Genomic DNA, 14,736 nt, shown 5'->3' on the forward strand with positions numbered 1-14,736 from the left:
GAATCTTGTCGGGTCTACCTACAAATACTGGAATCTGTTTTCATCTTTCCATCCCTCCTAGTCCAAGCCATCATTCCCTTCTTTGTGCTGGTTTCCTAACTGGTGCCCCCCACTTTTGCTCTCCTTCCAGTCTATTCTCTGCATGGCAACTTGAATGATCTTTTTTAAAAACACTAAATCAAATCATGTTACTACTTCTGTTATTTAAAAAAAAATCTCCAGTGGCTTCTCATACTTAAAATGATATTCTAATTTCCATACTTTGATCTCTAAAATCTTTGTGGTTCTACCAGCCTCGCTTATGTCTTCTTTACCACTGTTCCCATCATTTTTGATGCCCTAGCCACAGTTACCTTTTTACCCCCATTCCTAAAAAATTGCTTTTGCACTGGTTGATCCTGTGAGCCTGGAATGTGCTTCCCCAGATCATCACATGGCTGGCTCCTTCTTCCTGTCTTTCTGGCCTTAAGGAGGTCTTCTCTAACCACCTAATCTAATGTCACATCGTTTTGTTATTTTCATCATAGCACTTACCACACTACCCCATATTTTTTTGTTGGTTTTATTTTTCCTTCTTCTTCTCCCCACCATGATAGTAAGGATCTTGTCTTGTTTGGTGTTGTGTCCCAGAGCTTAGAGTAGTGCTACTTGGAACATAGTAAGGGGTCAGAATATGCTAGTTGGATGAAGTAATGCAAGAGAGAATAAATGGATGAAAAAACTGACTTAGTAAGGTGGTAAGGAGCATTACTGGGAGGATACTTATATTTTTAATAGCAAATATTTTTCTTAAAAATTTTTAAAAATTGAGCTATAATTCACATACAATAATATTCATCCTTTAAAGTATGCAATAAATGGATTTTAGTATATTCACAAAGTTGTTCAACCGTCACAGTTATCTAATTCCAGCAGATTTTCATCACCTCCAAAAGAAACCCTCTATCAGTACTAGTCACACTCCATTTCTCCCTTTCCAGTCTCTCGTAACCAACCTACTTTCTGTGTGGATTTGCCTTTTCTGTACATTTCATATAAATGGAATAATACAGTATGTGATATTATGTATTTTGTGTCTGGGTTCTTTTTACTTAGCATGGTATTGTTAAGATTCACTCATGTTGTAACATGTATCAGTACTTCATTCCTTTTTATGGCTGAATAATAGTCCATTGTATGAATATATTACATTGTATTTATCAGTGCATCTATTGAGGGACTTTTGGATTGTTTACACTTTTTGGCTCTTACAAATAATGATGCTATCAACATTAACAAGACATGTTTTTTTTGGTGGACACATTTCTCTTGGGAAGTTTTCTTGGGAATAGTCATGTCTTCTCCCTTTTGCCCTGTACCTCTGTTAAGCACATTTTGACTGTCTCTATAATTTTTCCAGAAAGCCAAGTATTTGGAATCATATACCATGTAGCCTTTTTAGACTGGCTTCTTTCACATGGCAGTATTTGATTAAAGCTTCTACATCTTTTTTTGTGTGTGTGTTTTATTGACGTATCATTGATATACAATCTTATATTGTTTTCAAGTATTGTGTGTGTAGTTTGATAGCTTATTTCTTTCAGTCACTCAACATAATATTCCATTTTATGGATGTACCATACTTTGTTTAGCCATTCACTTATTGAAAGGCCATCTTGGTTGCTTCCAATTTTGGTGATTATGAATGAAGTTGCTATAAACATTCACAGGTAGGTTTTTGTGTGAACATTGGTTTTCAGATCATTTAGGTAAATACCCAGGAGTGGGATTGCTGGTTTTTATGGGAAGATTGTGTTTAGCTTTGTAACAAACTGCCAAACTGTCTTCCAAAGTGGTTGTATCATTTTGCATTCCTACCAGCAATGAATGTTGCTCCACATCCTCATTAGTATTTGGTATTGTCAGTTTTTTGGTTTGTAACAATTTTAATAGGTGTATAGTGGTATCTCATTATTTTAATGTGCAATTCCCTGCTGACAAATGTTGTTGACCATCTTTTCATATGTCTGTTTGCCATCTATGTATATTCTTTGGTGGAGTTTGTTCATATATTTTGCCCTTTCTTCATGGGTTGAATTTTAAGAACTTTTTGTATCTTTTGAATACAAGTCCTTTATCAGATATATAGTTTGCAAAGATTTTCTCTCAGTCTGTGGCTTACAGTGTCTTTCACAGAGTAGAGTTTTTAGTGTTAAAAATTGCCTTATAGAGGTATTCCCCACTGCCCTACCAAAATTCTGAGATTTAGTCGAATGTTAAATACCTGCTGTCACTTGCCTACTTGTCAGAAAAAGTTCAGCAGAGGAGATTACTGGGATTCACTTGCTCAAAAGTTCTGAGTCAAATTGTTGTAATTCCTGAAGAGTCTGCCACAGTCCCTTCTCCCTCCTGTAGTCCAGATTCTGAGCTTGGAGCACAGTGGGAATCACTCTTAACCTTCATTGTGTCCTCTACTGGGAGTGTTCTAGGCTAGGTTTTTTCAGAATTTTTCTGTCACTGTATCTCATCAGCTTTTTAATATTACCAGAATTCCTCAATTTCTGATCTGCTGATAGCCTTTCTTGCTTTCTCGTAATGTTAAGAAGGATTTGTTATTCTCCTGCCATTAATAATAAAAGCAACAGCATCACCAATAATAATAGTGATTTACAGGGATGTTAGGCAGAAATGTAAGTAGATATTTTTGTTCAGATTCTAACTTACTTGAATCAAGATTGTCTTTTTCATACTCATAAGTGCTTTTCTACTTGATTTTGACACTTTCTAACATTTTTTGCTGTTGTGTATCTCTGCCCTTCTGAAATCATGAGTGTATTTGGCACCCTCTGGGGCAAATTGCTCTCTGGTGGAATTTTATTTTTTCCAAATGGCAGTGCTAAGTATTCATATAAATTAGAAGACGTGTAAGGTGATGAAATGAAATTAGGTAGTTTGAAGATTGTTTTTAAAATGTGCCTACTAATAACTCAGTATAAATTACCTTTATGATGTTTCATAAGTGACTTGATTAAACTGTGGTGATATTGGAAGGAAATTGTTAGAAGTAATTGGATAAAAGAGGAAGGTAACCATCATGTAGTATTGGGTAGTAGATGAAAGAATGGGCTTTAAAGACTTAAATTCTGGCTCTGTAATTTACCATTTTCATAATTTTGAGCAAATTATCTAAGTACTTTAAGCCTCAGTTTTGTTACTTATAAAATAAAATAATAGCAGGCATATCATAGATTTATAAGGATTGAATGAGATATTGCATGTAAAATACTTCCAAGCACAAAGCCTGCAGTAAAATGTTAGTTAATATTAATCATCACTATCCTGATGTAGGAGTTCTCAGTGTGTCATTGACTGGAACTGTCAATTAAGAAGTATTTATCAAGTACCTGGTCTCTAGTATTGGATTTAGACCTATAGAAGGATCTACTGATATGAATGACAGGTTGGTACCTAGATGTGGAGCAAAGTGAACTATTATTAGTGAAGTCTTATTATATGGTTCAGTAGTAAGATAGATATTATAATTATTCCCTTATTATAGATTAGGAAGCTGAAGCTTGGTAATGTTAAGTAAATTGTTCAAGATAATGGGCGGTTGGATCCCACTTCTGTTTTATCAGCTATGTGGTCAGAGTAAGTTATTTAACGTTAAAGGATGAAATTATTGACTCAAATAAATTGATGTTAATTTGCTCCTAATTTGAATATATTTGATGACATGTTCTTCCATGTCAAAATACAAAGATACCTATTCATCTAACCCTTACTAGGCCCCTCTTTTGTTCTCTATAAAGCCTCCTGTCCCAATTCCTTCAACCTTGAGATGTTCCAGGCCAACTTAGAAAATAACAACTTTGTTGATAGTTGTATTGACCAGTAAAGGGTTAAAATGAAGGTTAATAATGGATGTGACAGTGTTGAGTTTGGTAGGAAATGGTTTATGGAAATTAACTTAGGTGTTACTGTGAGGCCTAATCTATTCTTTGAGGTCTCAAAGAGGAAATGAATGATGCTGTTGAAATTTACAAAAGATAGATCAAACTGGATGACTGATTATAAGGGATGTGTGTTCAGAGTTTTCCCTTAGGACTCAGGTATTTAATTGTCAAACCATCCTGTCTTGCTCCAGAAATTATTGGCCTCCAAATGTGAGTAAAAGGACTGGGAAAACAACCCTGAGTCCTAGATGTTTATTTGGAAAGAAAGAACGTCAGGGTAATGCTGTGAATTATTAATACAACACCCTTGTCAGAGAGCTCTTAATTGTCATATAGTTATGATGCACACACGCACATTCAGAAATTTGAGCAAACCAACCATGTTAATGTCTAACTACTTACCTGCATACCTAGAATTCTGGAGTAAGATTGCTGAGGCTTCCAATAACTGAGTAGAAGAACATGTAGCTTTTCTTTCTCACTCTAGAATTTTTGTGTTTTATTGATATAAAATTGTATCTTTATGCTTCTTATACAAAAGAAATTATATTAAGATGAAAGACTTAGAATGCGGTAAAAAAATAAAATGAGTAAAAATCACAGAATTTTTAAAAATATATTACAACCTTTTGTTACAACCTTTTAAATTGTTAATTTTTTGTGAAAAGCTGGATTAGTTACAGCTAAAATTCTTGTTCTTGAGAGTTGCAGTAGGGCATGTAGAGAAGGTTTAGGAGCTTTGGATATCAAACACTGTAGTTATAGCAATTATATTACCTGTACTTAAAGTAGTCAATACAGTTTAGAGCTGTGTATTTGTGGATGTTTAGGATCACCTCTGCTGTTTTATCCAGTAATATACTGTAAGAGACTGTTGAAAGTCATGCTTTAAATATTGAATCTCCTTTTTTTTTCTTTTGTATTCATAGTGGTAGTCGCTCTTCTAAAACTTTTAAACCAAAGAAGAACATTCCAGAAGGTTCTCACCAGTATGAGCTTTTAAAGCATGCAGAAGCTACACTTGGCAGTGGCAACCTGCGGATGGCTGTCATGCTTCCTGAGGGGGAAGATCTCAATGAGTGGGTTGCAGTGAACAGTAAGTAGCCTATACTTCTCAGTAGACTCTAAATTAGGTTTGGAGTCTCACTGTAAGTGAGCATTGGGGTGCTAGCTATTCTAGGATCTAGTTAACCTAGTAGAACAATAAAGTGATACTTCCATTTACTTTAACCTTTATGTTATTTTATTTCTGAATATGGAGTTTTATGAAATTCTTGTTTCGTGTTATAATGTAATAGAAAGAATAGGTTTTTCATCTTCAGTAGGAAAAAATAACAGCAGTTAATATTTATGGAATACCATGTACCTGGCACCCTGTTATCCTTTCTACATGGATTATTTTATTTCATCATTACAACCTCATAAGGAAATTGAGACAGAAAGGTTAGTAATTTGCTTAGGTCATACAGCTATTAAATGGTTGAGCCTGGGCTCAAGTATAGAACTATAGAATTTTTTTTTTTTAATGCAGCGTAGACTTTAATTTTCTTTGATGTGGCAAACAAAAACAATAAATCAAGTAGATCCCTCAAACAGATACAATTTTGTGTTTTGGACAGAGTATTGTGAAAAACCCAATTCATTGACTTTCAAAATTAGAACAAATTAGGTGCAATTTTGTTCAATAAAAATAAATAGAAAATTATATAGGCTGGATAACATAGTCCTTAAAAATGCAAGTCGTGGAGTTGAATAACACTACCTCTTAACTTTCTAACTGTAGAACTGTGGGCATTACTTTTGCTCTCTGTTACTCATTTGTTTTTGTTTTAACTTCTAAAATGGGGATAATCTAAGTGCTTCATAGAAATGAGGGTTCAGTAAGATAGGCAGTACTATCACACAGTTACTGTTAACCACAAATCTGCAAATATGATGTACTTAACTCACAGTCATCCAAATTAGGGAGAGGCAAGAGGGAGGGAGAAGAGGCTACAGAAGGCAAGAGAGAACCCCTAGAATTAGAGACAGTCTACAGGGTTCAGACCAGGGATCCCCACCAAACTCTACTGTCAAGATAATCAGGCCCATATCTGAGAAAGCATTACCACATCTTCTTTCTCCCCAGAAGATCCAACCTCAGATGCATTTTTTGAAACGTGATCTTGGTAATGTTTTGTAGAAATACAAAACATTCAAGAGACAGAGACAGAAAAAGACAAGAAAGAGAATTAAAATGAAAAGATAGCAAAGTCTCTCCTGTGTCTCTGCTATGAGAAAAACCCCAGATTGGGAGACCTGGGTGTTAGACCTGGTTCTGGTGCTAGCTTTGTAGAACTTGCACCAGACACTGTTTTCTAATCTGTAAGATGAAGAGTCTTCATGGGATTTTTTTTTCAGGCATCTTCTGAACTATTGAATTTTAGAGATTCACCTTCCATGCTTGCTCCAGAGGCTTTCCAGGCAAGGGAGACCTGGGAACTTTCCTCTTCAAACAACTAAACAACACACAAACACACAATCTTTGAAGAATTTCTGAAATCTACAAGGAATTTTGAAAAACAGGATGTTTAAATGATGCTGGTGCTTTTTTTTTTTCAATTAGGGTATCATTGATTGTCGATTTTATGAAGTTTTCACATGAGCAACACTGTGGTTTCAACCTTCACCCATATTATCAAGTCTCCCCCCACCCCAATGAAATCACTGCCCATCAGAGTAGTAAGATGCTAGAGAGTCATTACTTGTCTTCTCTGTGCTATACTGCCTTCCCCATGACCTACTTATATTGTGAGTGCTAATTAAAATGCTCCTTAATCCCCTTCTACCTCCCTCCCCAACCACCCTTTCCAACCCTTTCCTTTCCTTTGGTAAACACTAGTTCCCTCTTGGAGTCTCTGAGTCTGCTGTTCCTTCGGTTTTGCTTTGTTGTTATACTCCACAAATGAGTGAAATCATTTGGTACTTGACTTTCTCAGCCTGCTTTATTTCACTGAGTATAATACCCTCTAGCTCCATCCATGTTGTTGCAAAAGGTAGAATTTATTTTCTTCTTATGGCTGAATAGTATTCCATTGTGTTTGTATATGTACCACCTCTTCTTTATCCATTCATCTACTGATGGACACTTAGGTTGCTTCCATATCTTGGCTATTGTAAATAGTGCTGCAGTAAACGTAGGGTTGCTATGTCTTTTTGAGTCTGAGACCTTGTTTTCTTCAGGTAAATTCCCAGAGGTGGAATTCCTCTATCAAATGATATTTCTATTTTTAGTTTTTTGAGGAACCTCCATATTGCTTTCCACAATGGTTGAACTTGTTTACATTCCCACCAGCAGTGTAGGAGGGTTCCCTTTTCTCCATATCTGCCAGCATTTGTTGTTCTTAGTCTTTTTGATGCTGGCCATCCTTACTGGTGTGAGGTGATATTTCATTGTGGTTTAAATATGCATTTCCCTGATGATTAGTGATGTGGAGCATCTTTTCATGTGGCTGTTGGCCAACTGAATTTCTTTAGAGAAGTGTCTGTTCAGATCCTCTGCCCATTTTTTTAATCCGGTTATTTGTTTTTTGGGTGTTGAGGCATGTGAGCTCTTTATGTATTTTGGATGTTAACCCCTTATCGGATAAGTCATTTACAAATATATTCTCCCATACTATAGGATGCCTTTTTGTTCTAATGGTGTCCTTTGCTGTACATAATCTTTTTAGTTTGATGTAATCTCATTTGTTCATTTTTGCTTTTGTTTCCCTTGCCTGAGGAGTTGTGTTCAGGAAAACATTACTCATATTTATATTCAAGAGATTTTTGCCTATATTTTCTTCTAGAGTTTTATGGTTTAATGACTTACATTCAGGTCTTTTATCCATTTTGAGTTTACTTCAGTGTATGGAGTTAGACAGAAATTCAGTTTCATTCTCTTACATGTAGCTGTCCAGTTTTGCTACCACCAGTTGTTGAAGAGGGTGTCATCTCCCCATTGTATACCCATGGATCCTTTATTATGTATTAATTGGCCATTTATGTGTGGGTTTATGTGGGTTTTCTCTTCGGTTCCATTGATCTATGGGTCTGTTCTTGTGCTGCCAGTATCGAATTGTTTTGATTGATGCCAGCTCTGTTTTTCTGTAAATAAATTGGCGTTTTTTGTTGGACTTGTAATTGTAATGATAGAGAAAAAAACAAGGAAAACTGTTTAATGAAAGCACAATATTTATCTTTGGTAAATGACTTTTGAGCAGTTAAGATGTTGCTTTAAAAAAACTCAGAATTGGAAAAAAACACTGAGTTACTTAAGAACACCTATAGTTTAAAATGTAACTTATTTATTATAATTTATTTGCACCATTGGGAAAACTTGCTTTGGTATTTTGCCTTAAACCCTCCTCTCATTGATAGCCAGTTCACCTGGAGACAGGACAGTTCTCAGACCTACCATTCTTTTTCCTTTTTGGCTTTCGAAGAACAATTGTCTGACTTTTCTCAGGCCTCCTGCCTTTCCTTTCTTTCTATTTTGTTGATTAATTATTACTTAAAAATTTTTCTTTTCCTGGCTCCTTCTTTTAGGACGTACAGATGTTGTTAAATAAAAAAACATTAACAGCTGCAGTTCAGTACAACTGCTGTTTTCACACTCAACTCCCTAAAATTCCTTGTCACCTTCTGTAACTATTGGATGGCAATTTCTCCAGCTTAGTCCTAAGTAAAGCACAGTTTAAAAAAAATTCAGAAATGGGATTTTAACCACTATGCTAAGTTTCCTCTTTTAGGAGCATACATAGTTATTTGTCAAAATTATGCTTTTAAAAAGAAGAAAACTCAATAGTTATATTATGAAATTAGTAAAATATGTTATGAGAAATTCTTAACCCTTAAAGAGAAAGACATGTAAGTAAAAAGTAAATATACTCTTGAAAATTAAGCCAGAGAAAATTGGGGAATAAAAGTGGTACTTTTAATATTCACAGGTTTTTAGCATTAGTGAAGAAATTAATAGAGTTTTATAATTGGAGGAAATTTATATAAATCTGGTAAAAATGAAATTTAATTGAAAGTACACACAAGATGCCTAAAAACAAAACAGTATTTCTCATAATATTTGATGGTATCTTACTGTGATTTGAATATCATGGGATTTATAAATTGTGCTGCCATTCACTGATAAACTTTAGGAATCTAAAGGATTTTACTGGGGTGTCTTAAAATCTTACTGTTTACTGTGACTGCATTTGCAAAAGAGCAGTATTCGTTATAATGTGGTTATCCTCCTGGATCAAGAGAGTTCAATTACTAAAGAAATAAGTGATTTATCTGCTTTATTGATAAGACCCATCTTACCTATAAGATGGTCTTATAACACTTCAAAGACAATATTCAGAATAAATTTATAGTATTTATGTACATTCTTGTTTGTACTTGTGTCTTTTTTGCCATTTACTTGAGAACTCATTTATTAATTTAAAAAATCTAAGGAATACAGTGTACAACTTCTGTCCCACATGAAATTCTGACTTTTAAGTATAGAAGCAGATAATTTTCTGTCTGCATTCTCTCAGTCTCAACAGAACTGAATGTATGTGCTACTGAAATACCTTGAGCTTTTAAGAACTTATGAAATTTCACAGGCATTTTATAATTCTAGCTGGAAAATACTTTGAATTGAAGCATTAGAAAATCCCCTCAGAACATACATTTCTGTCCTGAAAATACACCATTTGACTGAAGTATTGGATTCTAAAATTTTCCTTAGTGACTGTAGTTTTCCCAAATGATACTTGATAAAGTGAATAGGGTGTGATACTAGACAGATATTTCCACTCACTGACAGTGATTAAGTAAACATTCCAGGTACATAAAAAAATGAAGGGAATTTGTTGTTAAGATTGACATCTTCAAGTGGCCTTTTGTTTTCTGTTCACTTGCCAGATGAGGATAAATGATAGAAGATGGGAAATCTTCACAAATTTAACAACTGGTTTCACAGCCAGAAACCAGAGCCTGGTGTTAAACATACTGCTGCTAGGAAAAATGATAGCTTAAGGGGCTCTAGAAAAAGTCAGATGGATGGCTTATAAATAATTTATATGGCACAGAATCTGGAGGCCTGTATCTTTGTGGAAGGAAATGAACATTTACTAAATGCCTACCTTATGGAAGACACATATTTTTTAGCCCTCCATTATAAACCCAGTTTTAAAGGTAGGCAACTAAGTTCAGGGAGGTAAAGTAACTCAGATGGTAAGTATAGGAGTTGGGATTTAAACCCTTCTTATTTCAAAGCCATAGGTTGTCCTCTATTCATGTGGAGCACAATTCAAGAATCAATTAAGCTGCAGTGCATTACTTAGTAAATCGTAGTTCATTGAAAGATAAGAAGGCAGAGGAAAACTTGTAGGATGAAATTTAGTATGCTTATCACTACTCTACTTCAATCAAGAATTAACTTTGACTCCTTTAAAGTCAGGTTTTTTTTTTCTCATCTAGAAAGTCTGAATTTTTTAAAAGTGCTGCTCATAAGTAATTAACGAGGTGAAAAGAGATCTTAGGACTAGTAAATAAGAGGGAACAGGGCTGAGCTCAAAGTCACCATAGGTAGTATTTGTCCGTATGTGAATAAATGCTCCCTTTCTGCCTGAGAAACTTAAAAAGGTATATTTTTGCCCAGGAGAGTACAGGCAATAGGTATTAGAATCTGTCTAGATATATGTCAGTGGTTACTGTAGCACTGCTTGTGGTTTCCTTGAGTTAATTTGTACTGAGTTCTTAATGACTGTTTTATATCAAAAGAAAGGGCACACTGAGAGGAAGCTTTTTCTATAACTTGTTCTTCCCTTTGTGAAAAACTCAAATGATTTTTCCCTATTGTAAGCTCAATGAGGATATGAAATTGAGTCAGTTTTGATTCTTATTCTTAGAAGCTAGCATAGTTTCTGGCACATCTAAGGTTCATGCTTTGGTCATGGGAGAGGTAAAAAAAATAATTTTGGGGGCTTTGTTAAATCAAGCATGCTTGTGCTATGCTGTATAACAGGGGTTAAAAGCCTTTTTTTGTAAAGGGCCAGATAGTAAACATTTTAGGTTTTGCTGACCATATGGACTCTGTGCTATAGTGCAGAAGTCATCACAGACAGTGGTGTGTGGTTATAGTCTAAGAAAACTACAAAAAACAGATGTTGCACTGCATGGCCTATGGTCATAGTTTGCTGACCCCTAATCTAGGGTAGGACCAAAATGATAGTAAATGAATGTATAACTATCTACTTAATAAAGGAGAAAAATAGAAAATAAAAAAATAATCCTAAAGAATGTAAGAAAGAAAAGAAAAGAATCATGTAATAGGTAGTATAAATAGATAACATATAGTAAGGTAGTAAATTGAAATCCAAATTTTAGTAATTGTATTAAATGTAAAGAACAAAGTGCTTCCATAAAAAAGACAATGATTTTATCAAGATGGTTATAAAACAAAACAAATCTAAATCTCATTTCCAAGAGATATACTTTATAGATACAGGTTGAAGATAAAAAGTTAAATGTAAATATGAAGAAAACTGATACAGTCAGGGTAATATCAGATAAAGTAGACTTCAAGGCAGAAAAACTTTAATAAAGAGGAAGATTTTAAAATGATAAATGGTTCAGTTCACAAAGAATATACGAAGTTCTGAATTTTTCTGTCTCTAATAACATCTCAAAAAAATATTAAATCAGTTGACCGAACTGAAAGAAGAAATAGATACATATTCACCATGAGAGATTTAAACACTCCTCTCTCAGTAATGAATAGTAACTATAGAAAAAAAAGAATAAGGAATTAGAAAAATTTGAGCAAAGTGATTAACAGATTTGACCGATAGATGAATTTAAGAAGGTTGTTGACTCCCAGGTCAATATAAAAATAAATGTCTAGCAACAACAATATCAGAAACCTAGGAATAAATCCAGTGAAACATATGGAAAACTGTCCCTATATAATCAGTGCTTTTTGTACCTTTCTTAAGAAATATATTCATGACAAAGGATGTTATTTTCTTTGCTGTTTTAAACTTTACTGTGTTGCTTTTTACATTAAGAGGATGATCCACTTGGAATTGCGTTTTGGGTATGGTATGAGTGAGAAGTTACTTTATTCTTTTCCATAGAGATAACCAATGTACTCAGAACCATTTATAAGACTATTCTTTGCCTATTGTTGCACAGTGATGGCTTTGTCATAAATCAAGTATTTCTTTTATGATTACATCATTTCTGGTTTCTATTATGTTCCATTGGTCTACTAAGACCACACTGTTGTATTCATTGTGCTTTGTAATTTTTGATATCACTCTGTAAGAATGTGTTCATTTCAAGCAGTCTCATTTTTCTACTATGTTGGCTTTTTTAAATTGATGTAAGGAGTGCGTTATATAATCTGAATACAAGATTTTTATTGGTTATATGTGTTACAAATAATTTCTTCCACTCTGTGCTTGCCTTTTTACTCTCTTAAGGGTGTCACTTAATAAACAGAAGCTCATGTGAAACCTTCATAAGATTGTATATCAATGATACCTTAATAAAAAAAATAAACTGAAGTTCCTAATTTCAGTGTTGCAAAATGTTCTTGTTTCTGTGTATGCTTTTCATTTGTTCTTTGCATAGGAAAGAACATTGATAAATCTAAGATTCTGCTTGAGTAAAATTGAAATTTAACTTTTTACTTGTAACTGATACTTGTTTTGCAGCTGTGGATTTCTTCAATCAGATCAACATGCTTTATGGAACAATCACAGATTTCTGTACAGAGGAAAGTTGTCCAGTGATGTCAGCTGGTCCAAAGTAAGACATGGTTTATGATCAAGTCTCATTCTTCCTTTCAGTTCTTAAATAAGAAGAAAGTATCTGACCAAGTAATTTCTCTATTTCCTTCAGTGTTTCTCCAATGATAAATATATTAAGTGCAGATTCCTTAGCCTGAGCTTCACTGTGTTACCCATCCATCCCTTCCTCTGTTTGCTTTTGTATCCCCTCTGGCTTATCCAAACTAGATTATTTTCAATGCCTTACTATTCCCTCCATTAATTATACTCTGAAAACTTGCTCACTCTGTTCTTCTCTTAGATGATTTTTTCTTTTCCCATATCCCTCCTTTCATCTCTGCTAATGTTTCAAAAAATCTTACCCATCTTTGTTCAAGGCTCACATCACATGCTTCCTTCTCTGTGAAACATGATTTCTTCAGACCAGATGTGATTTATTTACTTCTTTCTGTTTATGATTTTATTTGCCGGTTACATTATGTTATACTGTGTATACATGTCTTTTCTAACCCTTAGATGCATTCTTCTTGTAAATCTCTTTTGGTGCAAGAATACTGACTGCCCCCTAATTAGCTAGCACTTGATCAATGTTGTTTGGATCAATAAAATTTTGAAACTGGCTTTTATTATTACTATGACTGATAATAACAATGACAGCTACCATTTATATCCTGCTGCCTAAATGTAAAGCCTTTATTCATTATTTCTTTTACTTCATAGAGCAACCCTATGAGGTAGAAAAACTATTGTTATCCTCATTGTACAGGGAAAGAAATTGACTCTGAGAGAGGTTAAGTAACATTTCAGGGTCCTGTTACCTAGAAAGAGGCAGAACCAAGGTTGAATTCAGTTCTCTTTGATTCTAGTGCCTGTACTCTTAATTGCTACAGTTTATTATTTTATTATTATAAGAAATATTAATACTTTTAAGGTATCTAGATAGAGAAGTTTTATTTTTAGTGCTGACTTTCTATAAAGTGTTTCCCCTCCCCCAATTATATGCAAGGTATAAATATTAAAACAACAACAAAAACTGCCCAAATTTTACTAGTGCTTAGTATTTTCTTTAAAGGTAGTGACCTTAGATTGCTAATAACTTATTGTACTAATGCTTTCATTACTCAGAATATTTTTGGTAACTTTTAAATTGCAATGTCAGAGTCAGATCACTAGCTACTGAAGATATTCAGTTTTACTCTTTCATAGTTACTACTTTATTTTTTGGCTAAATTCACATATTGAACGAAGTATTACCTAGTTGGTGTTATCTACCTTATTCCTCAAATTGACCCCACGTGAGTTTACATATTTCTCAGATTCCAGTCCTTTTAAAAATAACTGACAGTTTGCCATAATCAAAGCTGTTAAAAAATAATATGCTTTGAATGTTTCCTAAGGTAATTTTTTTGAAAAGAACTTATTTTAAACTATTCAAAACTTTGAAACTTCAAATAATTTTAAGTGTACAGAGAAGTTGCCAGAACAGCACATGGAGTGCCCATATCCCTTTTGCCCAATTATTAACATTTAGCTGCATTTGCTTCATCATCCACTCTCTATATGTATACTCATTAATGTTAATTTTTTCTGAACATTTGAGCAAATTGTAGACATTTATGCTCTTTCACCCTTACATATTCAACTGTGTATTTTCCATATACTCTTCCGTATAACCTACATACAGACCCTCCAAATCATTCCTTCAGTCCATAAACACCATCACATTTCATCAGTTGCCTCAACAATATCTTAGTTTTCTGTTTCTGGTTCAGAATCCTATCTAGGAATACGTATTGCATTTATTTGATTTATATCTTCAGTGCCTTCAAACTGGAATAGTTACTCTGTCTAACTCTTGTATTCGCCTTTGGGCAGAAGAGTTAACATATCAGGCCTGTTATCTCTTGAAAGACCTTTTTACAAGGTTGGCCCTTGTGTACCATCGGGAGTTTTGGTTTGGAAGAACTCTTACCACCACCATAACTGTTACGAGTGACTCATTG

General features: G+C 34.1%; 1 protein-coding gene across 2 annotated transcripts in view; it reads left to right on the top strand.

Moving 5' to 3' along the window:
- The window catches only part of MOB1B (MOB kinase activator 1B), a 51,125-nt gene that overhangs the window by 22,509 nt on the left and 13,880 nt on the right, over positions 1-14,736 (top strand). For both annotated transcript variants that reach the window (XR_008997753.1, XM_036879004.2), the window contains exons 2-3: positions 4,865-5,031; positions 12,659-12,752. Coding sequence is in view for 1 of the 2 variants with exons in the window: in XM_036879004.2 (XP_036734899.1) it covers positions 4,865-5,031; positions 12,659-12,752 (261 nt within the window). In the remaining variant the exon portion in view is untranslated. The remainder of the gene's footprint in view (positions 1-4,864; positions 5,032-12,658; positions 12,753-14,736) is intronic.

Source organism: Manis pentadactyla, chromosome 5 (genome assembly GCF_030020395.1).
Source record: "Manis pentadactyla isolate mManPen7 chromosome 5, mManPen7.hap1, whole genome shotgun sequence".
Taxonomy (NCBI): Eukaryota; Metazoa; Chordata; class Mammalia; order Pholidota; family Manidae; genus Manis; species Manis pentadactyla.